The 18,514-nt window shown below is 42.9% G+C and overlaps 1 protein-coding gene across 1 annotated transcript in view; it reads right to left on the bottom strand.

Annotated features, from left to right (window-relative positions):
• LOC125437428 (calpain-14-like) overlaps positions 1-12,745 on the bottom strand; it is a 52,393-nt gene extending 39,648 nt beyond the window's left edge. The window contains exons 1-5 of the mRNA XM_048504936.1: positions 12,506-12,745; positions 10,793-10,862; positions 5,481-5,602; positions 2,563-2,699; positions 2,226-2,400 (exon numbers count right to left, since the gene is read on the bottom strand). Coding sequence (XP_048360893.1) covers positions 2,226-2,400; positions 2,563-2,699; positions 5,481-5,602; positions 10,793-10,862; positions 12,506-12,745 — 744 coding nt within the window. The remainder of the gene's footprint in view (positions 1-2,225; positions 2,401-2,562; positions 2,700-5,480; positions 5,603-10,792; positions 10,863-12,505) is intronic.
• Between the last annotated feature and the right edge of the window lie 5,769 nt (positions 12,746-18,514).

The following is an 18,514-nucleotide window of genomic DNA, read 5'->3' as shown; positions in this document are numbered from 1 at the left end:
ATAAGAAATGTGAAGGCATCTGCCTTCCAGAAAAGCTGAGGGCAAGGCATTGTAACAAGCCAAAGTGAAGATTCTCTGGTACCTAGGAACCTCTAAGGTAGTGTGATAGTCTGCCAACAAAATTATTTTAATTATTATTTTTGGCTGCCAAAAATTATTTATTGGCTGCCAGTGTTGAAAAATACTAGAGTCAAGACAGTGTCTAACCAGCTCCACACAAACACAGGATGACCATAGACAAAAGAAACAAAGGCCAGGATACTTCTATTCAGATGCTCCCACCAGTGACTGTGCTATCTACAGTGTTACTCCCAGGCTATAGTCTTCATTGTTACTCATACTTCTTTTCAGATGCCCTCAACTATTGACCTGGTTGCCTTCTTTGTTACTCACAGACAAGGTTTTCCCCACCCACCCTGGACACTCCAACAGATATATACTCCACTTGCTTTCCCAACATCAGATCCTCTGAAGATGCCAGCCACAGATGCAGGCGAAACGTCAGGAGAGAATGCTGCTAGAACACGGCCATACAGCCCGGAAACCACACAGCACCCAAAATTATTTTAGTATGGTGCATTTGCAGTAGGGTACCACTGCAACCAAGTCCTGTCAGACTGAAAGGCCTGGTCCCAGATCACTTGCTTGTTTGTTTGTTTTTTAGCTTTATGGAAGCCTAGATGTAACAAAGCAAGCATGGGGAGAAATCATGCTCCCTTAATTTTCATTTGACAGTTGTTTGGCCTATTATGGAGTTAGGGGAAATGAAGAAAAGTATTTAGCTTTTTAAAAAAGACTAAGGTGGAGCTTGCAAGATTATGGGTGGTGAAAAGAAATGAAACAGGGACAATTATTCACTCTCTCTTCTCTCAGCATAACAAAAATTTAGAATCAAATGAGCAGGCTGCATTTAAAAAAAAAATTAAGAAAACAAAATTACGTGTTTGCTCAAGACATAATTAACTGACTGAATTATTGCCAGGGGATGTTGTAATGAATACTAGATTAAACAGTTTTAAGGGATTACAAAAATATAAGCCTATCAGTTGTTATTTGTAGAGTCCCCAAACTGCTGTTTCTTGGGACTTCCAACCTCTGGAGATTAACCATAATTGGTGGATATTACTGCCTTTGAACTAAGAGCCAGTGTGGTACAGTAGAGGTGGACTCTAATCTGGAGAACCAGATTTCATTCCCTATTTCTCCACATGAACAGCAGACTCAAATCCAGTGAAACAGGCTTGTTTCCACACTCCTATATATGAAGCCAGCTGGGTGACCTTGAGCTGCTCACAGTTCTCTCAGAACTCTCTGAGTCCCACTACCTCACAAGGTGTCTGTTGTGGGGAGAGGGAGGGAAGGAGTCTGTAAGCTGCTTTGAGACTCCTTACAGTTAAGAAACATATGTTTTATTTAGTTTATTTATTTTACAGTCATAGACCAGTTCAGAAGAAACATATGGTACAAACCTTCTCCTTCTTCATTGTGGCATTTACTTGGCCCAGTCTGAAAGCAAATTGCCCCATAGTTTAGGTAGGGTGTGTGGAGTTGATAAGACTGGATACTTTTTCAAGCATTACCATGATATATGCACTAAGTGGAAACTCTCCCTCTGAGGATGACATCTACCAAATCCCAGAGCAAAGGACTTTGATCTGCTTATAAATACCACCTTGGGGAGATGTTCACCATTAACTCCACCCTACCAGCATACTTACACAATTAACAGACCTTAATTTCACAGTCTTGGGTGTGTATGATTACAGCAGCCACACAGCAGGAGGTGAATTTATTACTTGTAATGATTTATTACCCCACAGATGTCTTGAGTTTCCTTTGCCAAAATCTGGCAACTGTGTTGAGAGCTATATATTGCCTACACACAAATAGAAATTAACTGAGGGATAGGGGAAGGAGAGCTAAATTATCATTTTGCAATTCACATTAGGAAGGAAATTTTTCTAGGCAAGAACCCAACCTGAAATTGATGTAACAGTAACTTATCAGGAATCAATTTGATTTAATAGTCTAAGTGTTAATTTGGGTTTGGAGAAGACATGTTCAAATCACTGGTCCACTCTTACACTCACTGGTGATCTTGGACCAGTTGCTATCTCTCAGCTAATTTACAGAGAATCATTAGGATAAAATGGGATAATCTCCAGAAACTCTTTGAAGGAAAGATGAGACATAAATGTGATTATTAAAAAGATAATAATTCTTACCCCTAAATGGGTCTGGCAGCATATCAATGATCTGCTGTAAGTTGATCTTGTCAGTATATCCCAGAGGTCAGGTGGTGCTTCGGTCAGTTTTATTGTGATGTTAACTCCACCTGTAAAGTCTACCAGAGCTTCTGACACTTGGCCAATCTGTAAATCTTCATAGGAACCACATAGCCTGTAAAGAACATTAGTACAAGCATTTTTCATTTATTTGGTCAACTAATTGCAATCTAGAACCAAGGAAAAACTCCAAAGATTTGGAATGGTCATGTGTCCTATGTTACATATAGTAACATGTACTGTAATTAATAATTCCTTAATGTTTCTGTTCACTTACTTGGCATAAGCCTTTTCCAGAAGAGCTCCCAAGAACAGGTTCTTACAAACAGATGAGAGAAAAACAAGTTGACCTGCTTCATTTACTGGCAGTCGATCATCTATTACCACATCAACCCATTTGCCAAAATGCCAGAACTGGAAAACAAAAAGAACATTTGCCAGGCCACTCCTATTCAGATGCCCTCACCTATTGACCTTTACTCACAGGTATATATACTCCACTTGCTTTCCTTTCCTACTATCAGATCCTCTGAAGATGCCAGCCACAGATGCTGGTGAAACGTCAGGAGAGAATGCTGCTAGAACACGGCCATACAGCCTGGAAACCACACAGCACCCCAAAAAGAACATATTAATCTTCTCCAGTGGGTGAGCACATGGATGTTTCTAAGAGGAGGTGTATATGAGTAGCAGTGGCATAGTGGTTAAGAGCAGGTGTACTCTAAGCTGTAGGAACCGGGTTTGATTCCCCGCTCTGCTACCTCAGCTGTGGAGGCCTATCTGGGGAATTCAGATTAGCCTGTGCACTCCCACACACACCAGCTGGGTGACCTTAGGCTAGTCACAGTTCTTCAGAGGTCTCTCAGCCCCACCTACCTTACAGGGTGTTTGTTGTGAAGGGGGAAAGGAAAGGAGTTGTAAGCCCCTTTGAGTCTCCTACAGGAGAGAAAGAGGGGGATATAAATCCAACTTTTATCCTTCTTCTTCTTCTACATTGGAGAAAGTGTCAAAACAGGATGGCAGCTGAACATCAAGAAGACAAAATTAATGACTAGTGGAGAATTACTAATCTTTAGGATGGACACTGAGGAAACTGAAATGGTTCCAATTGTTTTGGCTTCATCACCAACCAAAAAGAAGATTGCAACTAAGAAATCAGAAGGAGATTGAGACAAGGAAGGGCAGCCATGAAGAAGCTATTAAATATTTTTAAGTGTAAGAACGTGTCACTAGCAACCAAGTTAATTCATGCCATAGGATTTCCTATTACTATGGGTGTAAAGTTGGACAATGAAGAAAGCTGACAGGAATAGAATGGACTACTTTGAAATGTGGTGTTAAGGAGAGTGTTATGGTTATTGATGGCATTTAACAGACAATTCTTTTGCTTAATTTATGAAGCAATATTTTTATGCACACCAGGATGTTTCCTAAGAAGATATCCCTAACCGGCACTTTACTATTGGATATAGTGATACAGGAAGCAAAGTGGTGTAGTAATTAAGAGCAGTGAACTCTGGTGAACCAGATTTGTTTCCTACACATGAAGCCTGCTTGGTGACCTTGGGCTAGTCACAGTTCTCTCAGAATTCTCTCAGCCCCTCCTACCTTACAAGGTGTCTGTGGTAAGGAGAGGAGTTTGTAAGCCACTTTGAGACTCCTTACAGTTGAGAAAAATGGTGAATAGATCCAAATTCTTTTTCTTCTTCTGATAAGGCCAGGAGTCTCCAACACAAGATGCCAACCTGGGTGCCCTGGCCAGTGCCCTGGCCAGCAATGGGCAGCTCCGCATCCAGGCACCACATCTGCCCTGGGAAAGAGCTGTACCAATCTACTGCATAGACAAGACTGTTGGGCAGGGACGTAGGTATAGATTTTTTAATGGGGGTGTTCAGGGGCATGGCCATGCTCCACCCAGCCCTGGGGGGCATGGCCACGCCTCCCCAAACCCCACCCCAGCCTCAGTACTTATAAAAGCAGCTCTCAGAGGCCAGGGATGGCAGATTCCCCTGCCCCGCCCGCCCTGCCCCCCCACCGGCTGGGCTCCCAGCCGGCAGTCCCTTCCTCCGGGCAGAGGTGCAACTAGGGAAAATGGAGCCCGGTGCAAAATCTGAGTATTGCGCCCCTCCCCCCCCCCATGGGCGGCTGCTGTGATGCTGGAATCCACCCCCAAACAGCATCACTTTCAATGGTGTTTCAACTAGGGAGTCCAGATTCTCCTTTTAAATTCACTTTAAAGGGCAAATCTGGGGCCCCCAGTTAAAACAACATTGAAAGTGATGCTGTTTGGGGGTGGATTATCCCCCACCCTTAAGCAGCATCACTTTCAATATTTAAACTGGGGTCCTCAGATTCTCCGTTTAAATCCATGCCGAAGGGGGTGGATTTAAAAAGAGAATCTGGGGGAATTTGGGGTGTGCCTGCTGTCAGGGATGCAATTGTAAAGCTAGCAGCATCAAACCTTCAGGGTATCTTTAGGAGACTCTCCTAATGATACCACCCAGGTTTGGATAAGTTTGGTTCAGGGGGCCAAAGTTATGGACCCTCAAATGTGTAGCCCCATCTCTTATTAGCTTCCATTTGAAACAATGGGGGATGGGGGCACCCCTTTTGGAAGTCCATAACTTTGGACCCCCTGAACCAAACCTCACCAAACCTGGGTGGTATCATTAGGAGAGCCTCCCAGCAAATCCCTGAAATGTTGGTGCTGCTAACTTAAAAACTTCACCCCCTGCCGGCCAAAAATAAAAAAACACTTAAAAATACAAAAAACACACAAACGGGGGGGCGGAGTTTCAGACATGTAATGGGGGGGTTGAACCCGAGAACCCCCCCTTACCTACGTCCTTGCTGTTGGGTAGGGAGAGTGAGTGCAGGACAGTGGGAAGCAGATGGAGGCTGGAGGGAAGAATTGACAGGGGTCAGGAGACCCCAGGCAGGGACAGTGAGCATCAGATGGTGGGGAGCAGAGGTCTGAGGATAGAAATGATTTGGGAGACCTCAGACAAGGAGAGCAGGTGCAGAAGGGTTGCTCCAAGAAAGACAGGAATTAAAAAGCAACCACAAGTACCTTGAATGAGCTCAACAATTTCCAGTAATTGCGCTCACCACATTGTTTCACACTCAAAAGTTCCCACAGGCTCAAAAAGATTGGGGACCTATGGATTAGGCCATTTTTAGGGGACTGTTGCCCACCTTGAAATGGAATATTCCAGCATACTTCTTCCTCTCGAAGCTCTGGTTCTCTTGCACTACCCGAGACAAGATATCTTGATGAAAAGTCAGAGCTTCCAAGGCAGCCAAAAACCAGCAATCTCCTATACCAAGAAAAAAATAGACAAAAGAGAAGACAATATAGACATTTATGAATTATTACCACTAGCATGGAATTAAATAATTTAGGGAAAGTTGAATCTAAAATCTATTCTGCAATATCTTTATTGGAATTAAAATGAGATGGAAAAGTAGATCTTTTATGAAATGATGCTTTTTGAAATTAGCTTTCAATACAATTATCTACTATATCTGTATATTTTCAAACTTCACTGTGCTTAGCTAGTTTCTGTCCAGATAGTTTCAATATTTCAATATTTGGCTTGGTGCCTTTGAGGCTTAAAAAAACCATCATCACTCTGTAGAATAACAAACGGGCCATAGCGGAGAAAGCTGATTCTAAAGAAAGTGATGATTGCTGTAACGAAAGCAACTTATATATAAGTTCTGCTTTCTGCGCTGCCACCAATAATATTTTTCCTCTATAGCCCACTCAATACTGATTTTCCCCAGACACCACCCTTTGCGGGGAACACAGACACACAGACAAAAATACTAATGACTGGAAAGGTTTTAAAAGGTGAACAAAACTGAAAACTTTTATTTGCGGTTTAACAGAGGCTTCTCCGGTAACTTTGAGAGGTTTAACACTTGTTGGTTTCAGAATAAGTTTGTCTTAAGATGTTACTTCAGATTCATATGCACACCGACACACGCAGGTGTCTCTTAAGGGAAGATTTAGCTTTGAACTAATAAATTCCCTTACGCACACAGACACTATTCCTCACTGCTCCAATACCCACTGATCACACCCAAGCACACAGTCCAAGCCCATGTGGAGATTTCTGGCACACTTTGGCAACTCCCTCTCTCCCACTCAAGGTCCTAATATGGCTTCACTGCCTCTTTGGGACAAAAGCTTCTCTCCCAGACTGGTGATTCTGGTTTGATTCACACAGGGCAAGGCAGACTAGGGATAGAATTCTGGGCAAGTGTTTTAAAACCGCCAGGCTCCTTGAAGCTGGGCACTTCAATCTGCACCCATGATCAGGGGCCTCTCTCTCTCTGCTCCAAGCATACACCGCTTAGGACAGGGACTTGGACTTCAGTCAGGGCCAACTCTGCTGAGAGACCAGAATCCTTTTCTTCCAGAGCTGACAGACTCCTCTCTGCCAGGAACTCTGCTCTGCTCTCTGACCCACGACTCTATCAGCCCCTCAACTCTCCTACTCAGTGCTGTGTAAGCCCACTGGCTCCTCTCTAGCTGCTTTGCCAAACGTTACTGGACCTTTTTTCAATAGCCAATCAGGCTCGGGTTTCTCTCCCTTTGTGGAGACCTTTTTTTTTTTTTTTTTTTTTTCTGAAACATTGTTGCTAAGGCCTTCTCCCTTTGGCCTGCTGTACTTCGTAGCCCTTCAGGGTGGGACAAGTTCGTTACATATGTCCCCTTTCCCTAAAACATTACTGGGACTACGCAGGGCTACAAGCCCTCATTGCAAAAGCAAACTGTGTGTAAAATAAAGCTTTACACACGTTAATCCCAAAACTAAACAGTTGTCAAAAAAAATTTCACATTTTCAAATGCATTTAAGTTTTACCTTTTAAAGTTCATTTTACTTTATAAACATTCTTACTCATGTTAAACTTTACCTCATGAATTCCTAATAAGTATCAATAACATTGCAGTAATCCACATTACATTTCAACAAGCATATTTTTAAACTCAGTACTTTGTGAAGTGCTACCTACATCAAAAAAAAAAAAATACATATCAGACCCTTTTCTATTTTTTATACCAGATTGACCTCCCCCGGTCCCCTCAAGTTTCCTCTTTTGCAGGTCTGGTATGCCAAACTTCAGCTTCGGTCTTCTGCTGGGCAGGCTGCAATGTTGGGCTTTCACAACAGTCCCTCATGCGTTGGCTCGCTAGAAGGCGCTTCCTGTTGAGGTCTGGCGGCTGACTGCTACTTTCAGTTCATGTTTGCAGGTGTTTCCTGCCATGACCTGCACTGGGTCCTCGCCACAAGTCCTGCACAACAATGTCCCGCTCTTGTTGGATACTGGATCCGCCTCTGCGGAACTGGAAACCTCGTGCAAGCAGTTGGTTAGGTGGACATCGGCAGTCGCCTCCTCGCCTCCTTTCCTCTCACAGGAGACCATCTCAACATCTTTCTTCCGGTACCGCCTTCCGCAAGAGGGAACATCGTCTCAGCTGCACGGTTGCTGGGCACGCTGGGAGGGCTGCTGGCAACTGGACTTCGCCTCCACCTCTGGAACTGCCTGGCACTGAACTCGGAACCACCTTTTGGTAGCTTTGGGAGATTCAGCAAGCTCAGCTGTCTCCTTCAGTTCTTTTTCAGGAACTCAATCCTGCCTCTGGTCTTTCTTTGGCACCAGTCATGCATGAACACCTTTATCCATCTGCAACTCTTCTGGAACTGCTGCCCAGACTCCAGTCTTCTGGTTCCACAAAGTCCAGGCTGCTAAGGAGTTTTCTGCTGCTCTCCTGGACTTCGTTAACGCTGGTAAGTGCATCACCTTTGCAGGGTTGGCGCTATGTCACTTTCCAACTGCATCTTCACTGGGTGCCATTCTGAGGGTTTCCCCATCAGCATTTGGGAAAAAGATTTCCCTCAGTTCATCCGAATTACACTTTGGCCAACCCTAGGAAACTGTTTCCATTTTCTCATCTTTCGCTGAGGGAAATTCCACAACAGTGTGGGGGATGGGCAGCTCTGCTCTGAGCTTCATTTCCCTCTACACCTCTTTCAAATCAAACATGTCCCTTCCTTTATCGGCTCCATGTTTGCCCTTCCACTCCATTTCCGCCAGCCATTTTTGAAACTCTCTCAGCACCTTTTCTGGCCACTTTCAGCCCGTAGCTTAACTATTTCAATTTCTACCTTCAAGCATTTCATTTCAGCCATCACTCTTAGCCTCTAATTTTGCTTTTTACCAACTCCAGAAGCCATCTTAGCTTTCTCAATCCCAGCATCTATACTGGCCAGCTTCAGTTTCCATGCTCATCCCAATCACTGAAAGGGATCTTTCTTTGGGTGTTTCAATATCACCTGTCTCTGGGGCTTTTCCCTCACCAGCTGTCTTTTGTGTCTTAGGTGGTGCCATTTGTGAGGAGAAAATTTCACAGTTTTACCTCACAAATCAGAAAAACAAAATAAAACAAAATGAAATGGGCTTTCCTCCGCGCTGTTAGTAACTGGATCTAGAATATTACCGCCGGATCCCGCCGCCTGTCAGCTAAAATGTAACGAAAGCCACTTTCTATATATAGAGTTCTGCTTTCTCAAAAACGCTGCCACCAATAATATTTTTCCTCTATAGCCCACTCTAATACTGGATTTTCCACCCCAGACACCACTTTCCCTATGGGAACACAGACACACAGACAAAAAATTACTAATGACTGGAAAGGTTTTAAAAGGTGAACAAAAGCTGAAAAGAAACTTTTATTTAGCGGTTTAACAGAGGCTTTCTCCGGTAACTTTGAGAGGTTTAACTTACTTGTTGGTTTCTAGAATAAGTTTGTCCTTAAGATGGGGTTACTTCCAGATTCATATGCACACCGACACACGCAGATGTCTCTTAACGGAAGATTTACCTTTTAACTAATAACTTCCCTCACGCACACAGACACTATTCCACACTGCTCCAATACCCACTTCTCACACCCAAGCACACAGTCCAAGCCCAGGAGGTTCTGGCACACGTGGCCTCCCTCTCTCCCACTCGAGGTCCTAATAATGGCTTCACTGCCTCTGGACTGGTTTCTCCCAGACTGGTGATTCTGGTGATTCCACACACGGGAGTAAGAGCAGACTAGATAAGGTCTGGGCAGTTTTAACACCGCCAGGCTCCTGCAGGGCACATCAAGCTGCACCCACTCAGGGCCTCCTCTCTCTGTCCAGCAGACACCGTGTACACAGGGACTGGACTCCTGTCAGCCAACTCTGCTGAGACAGAATCTCTTTTCTTCCAGAGCTGACAGGAACTCCTCTCTGCCAGACTCTGCTCTGCTCTCTCTGACCGACTCCTATCAGCCCTCAACTCTCCTCTCAGTGCTGTAAGCCCACTGGCTCCCCCTAGCTCTTGCCAAACGTTACTGGACCTTTTTCAGCCAATCAGGTCGGTTCTCTCCTTGTGGAGCCTTTTTTTTCTTTTTCTGGCTGTTGCTAAGGCCTTCTCCCTTTGGCCTGCTGTACGCCAGCCCTTCAGGGTGGGGCAAGTTCGTTACAATTGCTACCAAGTTAGAGGGGCTTTTTTTGATGATATCCAGATTCATGAATATCAAGAGCTACTAGCCGTGAATCCAAACAGAATCTCTGTACAAAGGATTCACACTTCTGAAGCTGCCTGATACGGAACCAAGCTATTGGTTGGTTCATCTATCCATGCCCTGATGGGCAGCTGCTTGGTGAGACAGATTTGTATGCAGAAGTTAAGGTTGCCAACTTCCAGGTGGGGCCTGAATATTTCCCAGAACTACAACTGATTACCAGACTACACAGATGAGTTCCCCTGGAGAAAATGGCTGCTTTGGATTGTGAACATTAGACTATGCCCGGAACCTTCTCCTCCCTAGGATGCACACCCAAATCTCCAGGAATTTCTGATCCTAGAATCAGCAACCCTAGCAGAAGTCCAAGGCTCAGTCCCTGACATCTAAGACAGCAGGACTGGCAACTTGCCCTAAAACTTAGAATGATCCTTGTTGCTGGCAATACCATTTAGATAACATATTTCAGTTGTTTGATATCATATACTGTCATAACCCTAGACTTGCTCAGTGACAGGAATCAATACTTTAGCAGCAGAATTCTCATGTATTGATGACAAGCATAGGAAGTTGATGACTAGTATATTGTTTGAACTGAATACAAGGCGACAGGCAAAAGATTATATTCCCCTAGCAGAGACACATATATCCAAAGGTGAGAAGACCCACACACATTCCTAGAGGGAAGAGGGAGGAGGTAAGAGGGAATACAGTCATATGCATACACATACACACATTCCTCAGACAGTGATAACAACTAAGGAGAGCAGTTGAGAACCTAATGGGTTTCATTCCATCCCCCTGCAGCTGCAACAGATAACAGTGACTAGCAGAAGCAAACTTTCCCAGGCCATTCGAGCAGGAAGTTTTCAATAGCTAGAAATATGGTAGGATCCAGGCTAAGACATGGCATATATCTCACAGGGCGGGAATCCCTTACCTATCAATCCTTGACACAGAGCAAGGTGTTTTGTGTTTGCATCAAAAAATACTGGAGTCTTGTGAAGTTCCTGGAATTACAAAAAACAAAATAAAATGACAGTCTTAAAATACTACACCACAAAGTTTTACACTCTAGGCTACAAGGCATGAACAAAGCCTATGAAATTATTTTTGAGAAATGCCCTATGGCACATTTTATGACAGCATAAGCAATTGCTTTGACTTCAAAATATAACCCAGGTTCGGAGGCGTATCAGGGGGAAATGGTGTCCGGGGACAACACCTGCTCCATGCGTCCCCCCCACACACCTCGCACTCAGGGCTCAGGGGCATGGGCAGGTTGGATGGGCACCACAGTGGCAGGCTGGCTCCTGGGCAGCTTGCTGCCATGGCACCCATCTGAATCGCTGCCCCCCTGGGTCCCCCTGCAGGCCACCTCCTGCCCTCCCAGGTCAGAAACCAGCCTGTAGGGAGATGGGGCAGAGTGCCATGGCAGGCCCAGGAGCCATCCTGTCACTGCAGTGCCTGTCCAAGCTGCCCCACCCCCGAGGGCCTGGGGAGGGAAGGAGGCGGCTCAGACAGACACCACGGCAGCAGGCCAGCTCCTAGCAGCAGGCCAGCTCTGTCTTTAGGTGCCTCCCCCATGCCAACTCAGCTCTTCCCAGCTGGGTCAGCATGCCCCTCCCTGTCATTTGACATACACACCCGTTCCCGTGGGCAGTTCATCTCTGCCCAGGTCACTCAGTGCTAACTCTGCATGACTCTCTGCTTTGTGATGTTTCCACACACAAAATATGATAAAACTGGGCCTCCTATTCACACTTAGAATTGTAACCTGAAACTTTTACACTGCTCTATGTTGTGCTCTTACAGCATGCACAGCTGCTTACAATGTGAAATCATAAGAAAATATGCAATCTTACAATTCAACACTTAAATAATTCAAATCACATCACTGCTCTTTCTTTCCATCCCACCTATTCTACTCCTTTTTATTTGACCACTTCTATTCTGCCTTTTCTCCCCCTGAAGAGGGGTTATGCTGGTGGAGTCTATTGCAACTGAGTAGCATCTGTCCTTCCATACTTCTACTACCTCCTGCTCTTCCTATATCTATATCCTGTTTATTTCTATATCTACTGCCTTGCTTTGTGGCTCAAAGTTGCTGAAAATCAAGTGAGTCATGGGCAACAATCATGTGATTCATGTGCAGTGGTTTTGGCAGCTGTTTCCCCCAAGAAAACAATGTGCAAGGTACTTTTAGCAGGAAACACCACACTGTGCAGGGATTTAGTACTGCAGTTGCCAAATATGGACTGTGTCACCTATACTGTTGTAGTTGAATTCGCAACAAACCATATGGTGATCTGTCCTGTGTGCTTTCCCGGTTTCAGGTGTCACCATGATTCAGAAAATCTGACATTCACAACCCTTGTGTGTGGAAGAGTCTTTGGAGAACTCAACTAAACATGACAGGAAATCCATGGTGGCCACGTGTTTGCTGCTGGCATTTTACAATGATTATAAAATGCTGTGAGGTCCCAATCTGACAGGCCTCATAGTATTTCAAAATTACTGCAAAATAGTGATGGCAAAGTCACAACAGCCACAAATTTGCTGTCACATTTCGTTGGACTTTGAGCCTGTGAAGCAAAAAAATCTTTTTGGTATGTCAGTCTTTAATGCCTTCCCATAAAATCCCATCACTTACATGTGGCCTCTTCCACTGCAGTTTCTGCGGGAGTTTTTGAAGGAGCGGCCCTGTTCCAATGGACTTGATATCAGCTGGGAAGTTCTCATCCTCAAAGAGACGATTTTTCTTCAAACATTCCTCAAGCAAAGTCTGGTAGTCCTGTTGGTGAAGACTACTTAACTTTTGAATGATTCTCTTTCTGCGTGAGGGCCGTGGTTGTTTCTTGATCCGCCGCGCAACCCACTCCAGAAAGGGCATGGTTGTATTGTTGTGGGAGGAAATTCCCAACTAAGACTACTCCAGAGATGGCAGAGATTTTGATATTTGTCTCTACTCTCTCATGAAGGGTCAGGACTTCATCTGAACAGTTAAAACCTGCCAAAAATAATTGGAAAGCATGAACCAATACACCTTTGTTTAGTCTTAGAACTTAAGAGATGCCCCCCAAAAAGCTACAAATGGTTAAAGAAGGGAAGAACTTGCCCTAGATAAAAAGGCTTGGATCTTATGCCATTGTTCCCGCTCACACTTCTCTCTGGCAGCTGTTGACTTTCCTCCACTGCCAGGCTCACTTCATCTGCTGCTAGTACTTCTGTGTGTGGAAGATCCGTGTTTCTCAAGAAGGCCTTATGCAGGCAGAAGTACTAGCAACAGAGGAAGAGAGCGCTGCAGCAGAGGAAAGCCTCCACAGAAAGAGCCCGGCGGGAACATTGTCATAGGATGCAAGCCATAATTTCAAATTTCACACCAAAAAAAATTCAGCAATATCAATTGTTTTGTTTATTTTTTTAAAAAAACACTTGTATACTACCTTTCCTTCCAAACCAGGGCTCCCAAGATGGCAAACAATCAAAACATTAAAAGTGTGTTTAAAACAATTACACAAACACATACACAATTTAACAAAACACATAAACACAGTGATACACAAACACATGCCTTCTCATCAACAAAGGTTAATGAGGGAGTTAGTGAGGGAACACAAAACCAAACCAAACCAAAAATCTACACTTGCTGACAGAAGACAATAGTAGATAGAGATGGACAAATGTCCCTGAGAAGAATGTTCCAGAGTTTTGGAATCACAGTTGAGAAGGCCCTTTCCTAGGTTGCAATCCACCTAGCTGCAGATGGCAGAGGCTCCCAAAACAGAGCCTTTGAAGATGACTGGTCAGGTAGGTTTACAGAGAAGGAGGAAGTCCTAATCATTATGTGATCAGACAAAAAGTGTTCTTGCATACCTTTGTCTACATTGTAGCGGATATTTTTCTTCAGATTGAAGTTGTCAGTCCATACATTGTCCCTAATTTAGTATATCACCTTCCTATGTGAAGGCACTTAGGGCAGATACATTCACTGTATCTTCATAGCATCTGTTCCGTGGTGCTGAAATGGCAGTGAAACTGTGCTGCGGACTTGTGCGGCAGAGGTATTGCCAGACCAGCTGCAACCAGACTTGTGGCTCCCACACTCTCTGAGATGCCAAGATGCAGACTCCTGAATTATTGACCCAATGAGACAACAAATAGCGGCTGTCTTGAGACATTTCAGATTATAAAAATAGTGCATGGGAAAATCTAAAAGACACCTTTCCTTCATTTGAGGTTGGAGTCGTCCTTTACCACATCTGGTGTTTAAAGCTTTGAATGTGGAGGGGTTTTTTAGCTGTCATGGCTGATTTAAAAAACCTATCTTCAATTAATTTGTCTAATCCTTTACAAAAGCCAGCTCAAGGTCTAATTAGAAATTGCATAGCAGTGCAAGTAACAAAGTAACAAAATGCGCAGACTTATTCTTGGCTATACCGGTAATCAAGGTCAGGTTGCAAAAAGGAATGGTTACCATTAAAGGCAAGAGGGATTTGTCCCTTTGTTTCTTATATTTTCTTCCATCATGGAACTCAAAGGCAATGAAAATGAGGTCTCCCATTTAGATATGATCTGCTTGGTTTCAAGCAACCATTATATGTTGTCCTACCTGCCAGTCACAGTCGCTATTCAGTTTATGTGTTGCAGACCTCCTGAAGTTATAATAATGGCCAGTGTGTAAAATAACTTAGTGATCCAGAAATGTAGATGATGCTGAAGAATATGATCACATGTGGGCCAAAATACTAAATGTCCTGGAGTCCTACAACCTCTCTAAATTAGAGCTGGCAACCTTCAAGTGAGTCCTGGAGTTCTCCCAGAATTATAAAAGATTTCCAGACTATAAAGATTAGCTCCCCTGGAGAAAATAGCAGGGTAGGCTCTGTGGCATCGCATCCCAGCAGAGTTCCCTCCCCTCCCTGCCCCTTCCTAAATTCCACCCTCCCCAGGGCCTTCCTCCAAATCTTCCGGAATTTTCCAATCTAGAGTGGACAACCCTACTCTAAATGGATCCTTTGAATCAACTGTATGATCACTGAGAGAAAAAAATATCCAGAGAATGTTTCAATTAAAACAATAACGTTGCTCAGTAGAAAATTCTAATTCCAGCCACAAATGCAGGTGAAACGTTAGGAACAAAATCCACCAGACCACGGCCACACAGCCTGGAAAACCCTCCAGAACCAGAAAATTCTAAGTTTCACAAGTAGTCCATTTCACCTGAATTTCCAAAGGCTGCCCAGCATGTGCTATTGAGATCACGTTGAGTGAATGCACGTGTACTACTAACCCCAAACCTAATCCACACCTCAATTACATGAAGTCAGAGGAATTTGCTAATAAAACCAAACTGGTAGGTCAGTTTGTGTGAAGAATCTGGCTCTTAGTGAGTAAAGAGTGCAGTGTGACAAGGGAAAGCCGGCTAAGTCATGTGTATAACATCGTCACAGAAATTATTGTTCCATTAGTCAGAGTCTGGCCTATGATTGCCCTTCCTTTTCCTCCTTTTAGACTTTTTTTTTTCATTGAAAGGGGAAAGAGAGCCTTTGGTGAGTTTCATTTAAACATACATGCCAGTGTTCCAGAAGGTCTATATAGCTGTATTAATTCCAAGTGTACTCAAATTAAATACCCCTTGCATGACTTCTAAGAACATGTGTACTGACTGAAGTAATGGTTTTAGGATTTATTTCATTAATCTTTTCATTGCTGATCCATAAGAATATGGTCACACTTCAGAGATTTTCTCTGCAGCTACAAAAGCTAAAAATGCAATACAACATTGTATTAGCAGCACATTTCAGAACTGACATCTGATTTCAGAATATAAGGGGTGAACACAGCAAACAAGAAGTGATTTTTGTTTGGATTTCAGCATCGAGATTTGAGCATCTATAACACTGACACATCACAAAATCGGTACTTTTCTTCTTTTGATTTGCCATTAGAAACACATGGGTATGATTATCAAACATGGCATAATGTATTCTTTTTATAGACTTTGATTTATGGCTACTAAGAGTTCTCCATTCCTTTAATGACATGCCAATGTTTATACACTATCCCTTTATTTGGTGTGCTAATGGAGTATAATCCACAGCCCAGGAATATCCTTCCTTTTGGATTTGTCTTTAGGTGCAAGCAATTCCTGCCTTGAGGATATATTAACTCTGTTCCATGCACTTATTAGTGTATATAGTGGAAAGCCTCTTTTTAATATGACTCTGGAGTAGACTTAACTGATAACTAAAAATCTGATTGTAATGTGGAATTTCTCTTAAGGCAGATCAGCTGTCTGAAAGGTAGATTGTCCCTTAGGTGTTTTGGATGAAAAGATGAAAATGAAGTCCTGCATTTCTATCTGTAGGTTCCTTATATGGCTTAAAAGCTAACCTGTGTTTTTGATTAAAAAAACCCTTTACATCTAAGAAACTTATTTCACAGGTACTCAATATCATGAGTAAACTGCAGGATTTAAAATTAACCTATTCAAGGATGCTTTGAAGGTTCTCTGTATGGTCTCAGTAGTCCGAGGAAGTTCTAGATTAGATTTACTCCTGCCTCCCTGATGGGTCAACTGAGAAACACCCAGATGTCCTCTTTCGCTCAAAGGAGAAGGATCCTTCTCGGGTAAGTACCAGTGATCGTTTTATGATTGTTAGACTGTTACTATCATTACCAAGTATGGTATTACTACAGACTAGGGAAGTCCGGAATAAAATTACAGAGTATCCAACAGTTCAAAGGATTTGTTTCAAATGATGTCTTGTCCCTTATCATGAAGTTGGAAAAGATCAAGACAATCAAGTTTACAAAAAGCCCATACTTCGAATATATCTAGTAGTTAAAAATATCCACATTTAATGCTCGTTTCCATCTGTAAAAGGAGAATCACACTGAGGCTCATTCCGCACATGCAGAATAATGCACTTTCAAACTGCTTTCAATGCTCTTTGAAGCTGTGCGAAATGGCAAAATCCACTTGCAAACAGTTGTGAAAGTGGTTTGAAAATGCATTATTTTGCGTGTGCGGAAGGGGCCTAAGATTTAAGAACTGGGATTGATACCTGGCAAAATAAGTAGTAGGTTTTCTGATATTAAAACCAGTTTTGGAAAAATGTTAATTTTCATTGTCTTTGGGGCAAATTTGCATGAAGCTGGGTGTGTGGATAATGGTAGATATGAGAGTTCTAGGACACAAGGTGTCCAGAAGCCAGAAAACAAGTTAGACCTGAACTGTAAATAAACCTCTCAGGATGTAAGGAAATACTGACTATTTGGGAGGCAACAGCACTGCTGAAGCAAAAACAGCTTGCATCATGAAGAACTATGAAAGTCTATTAGATCGGGAAGTCAAACAATCCTGGTTTTTCTTTTTAAAAGATTTTATGTATGTGAATTGCTTCAAGCAGGTTCTCTGAAGAAATTGTATATATATTCTCTTTAAAAACACACTGAGGATGGAGTCTCATATTACTCTTGTCAAGAAATGAATTAGTGTCTCACAAGTTGGCAGCTCCTTATAGAAAGCCGAAGATATAATTGTATAGGGTCAGATAGGAAATTTAATCCCATATCCTGGATTGAATGTTTTAGGAAATTTATGACTCTTGAGACATGTTCAAACACAGATATGACCTCATGATTCTACCTGGGATAAGATTTTATGCATCACCTTTTCCCTCCAAGTGTATCCTCATCACCACTGTCTGAAGATAATGTGTGAATCACGAGACTTATGTTTATCTGCACGTAGATGTTCCCTATCCTTGAAAAATATAATTCCTTAGAAAGATGAGTTCTCCCTCACAAGCTTCAGCACATGCCACATTCAAATAAATGTAAGCTTTTCTCATTCGTTCATTATCTGTGTTGAGAGGGACAGATGAGCAAATGAGCAAAAGCACACACATTTATTTTTCATGCTGGGTGGAATTCCCGGATTGAAGAGCATCTGAACAGGTCTTTGGATGCCCTTGCCAGCTCTTCTTTGACTCTTCCTTAGAAACTGGAGTGGTCCAGGGGAGGCATAAGTTGCTCTTCATAACTGCATGGCTGAGGTCAGTTTGATCAGAGTTAACAATCACATTTTTCATGGGTGAAGAAATAACCAGCAAAGTAAGAGAAACCAGATCTTCAATACTAAATACGAAGAGGGAAGATCTAATAATGTACACAGATAAGATTTAATCATTCCTCTCTAATACTGCATTCTTATAGGCAGTGGTGGGATCCAAAAATTTTAATAACAGGCTCCGATGGTGGTGGGATTCAAACAGTGGCGCTGCCGCACACACGCACCTCCAGTCCCTATTGGGCAAGGAGGTTGCTTTAGTAACCCATTCTCGGCACTCAGAAAAAATTAGTAACCACTTCTAGAAAAGTGGTGAGAACTGGTTGGATCCCACCTCTGCTTATAGGGGAATAAGAAGTACTTCATATCTATCAAACCCACAGGGCAAAACTGAAATAGTATTTTTAGAAAGCACACAGAGACACTCCTTGGACAGTTATACAAATCAAACCATCTCAAATATAATCATTAAAAGCTCAATCTAATCCAAAGAAAATTACTGTTATGCAAAACAAGGTAAGCTGCCAACATCAACATGATCTTGAGAAATGCCAGACAATGGCTTTGATTTTATGAAGGATTTCC

This window comes from Sphaerodactylus townsendi, linkage group LG01, assembly GCF_021028975.2.
Source record: "Sphaerodactylus townsendi isolate TG3544 linkage group LG01, MPM_Stown_v2.3, whole genome shotgun sequence".
In the NCBI taxonomy this organism is placed as follows: Eukaryota; Metazoa; Chordata; class Lepidosauria; order Squamata; family Sphaerodactylidae; genus Sphaerodactylus; species Sphaerodactylus townsendi.
This window is presented reverse-complemented; position numbering and strand designations above follow the sequence as displayed.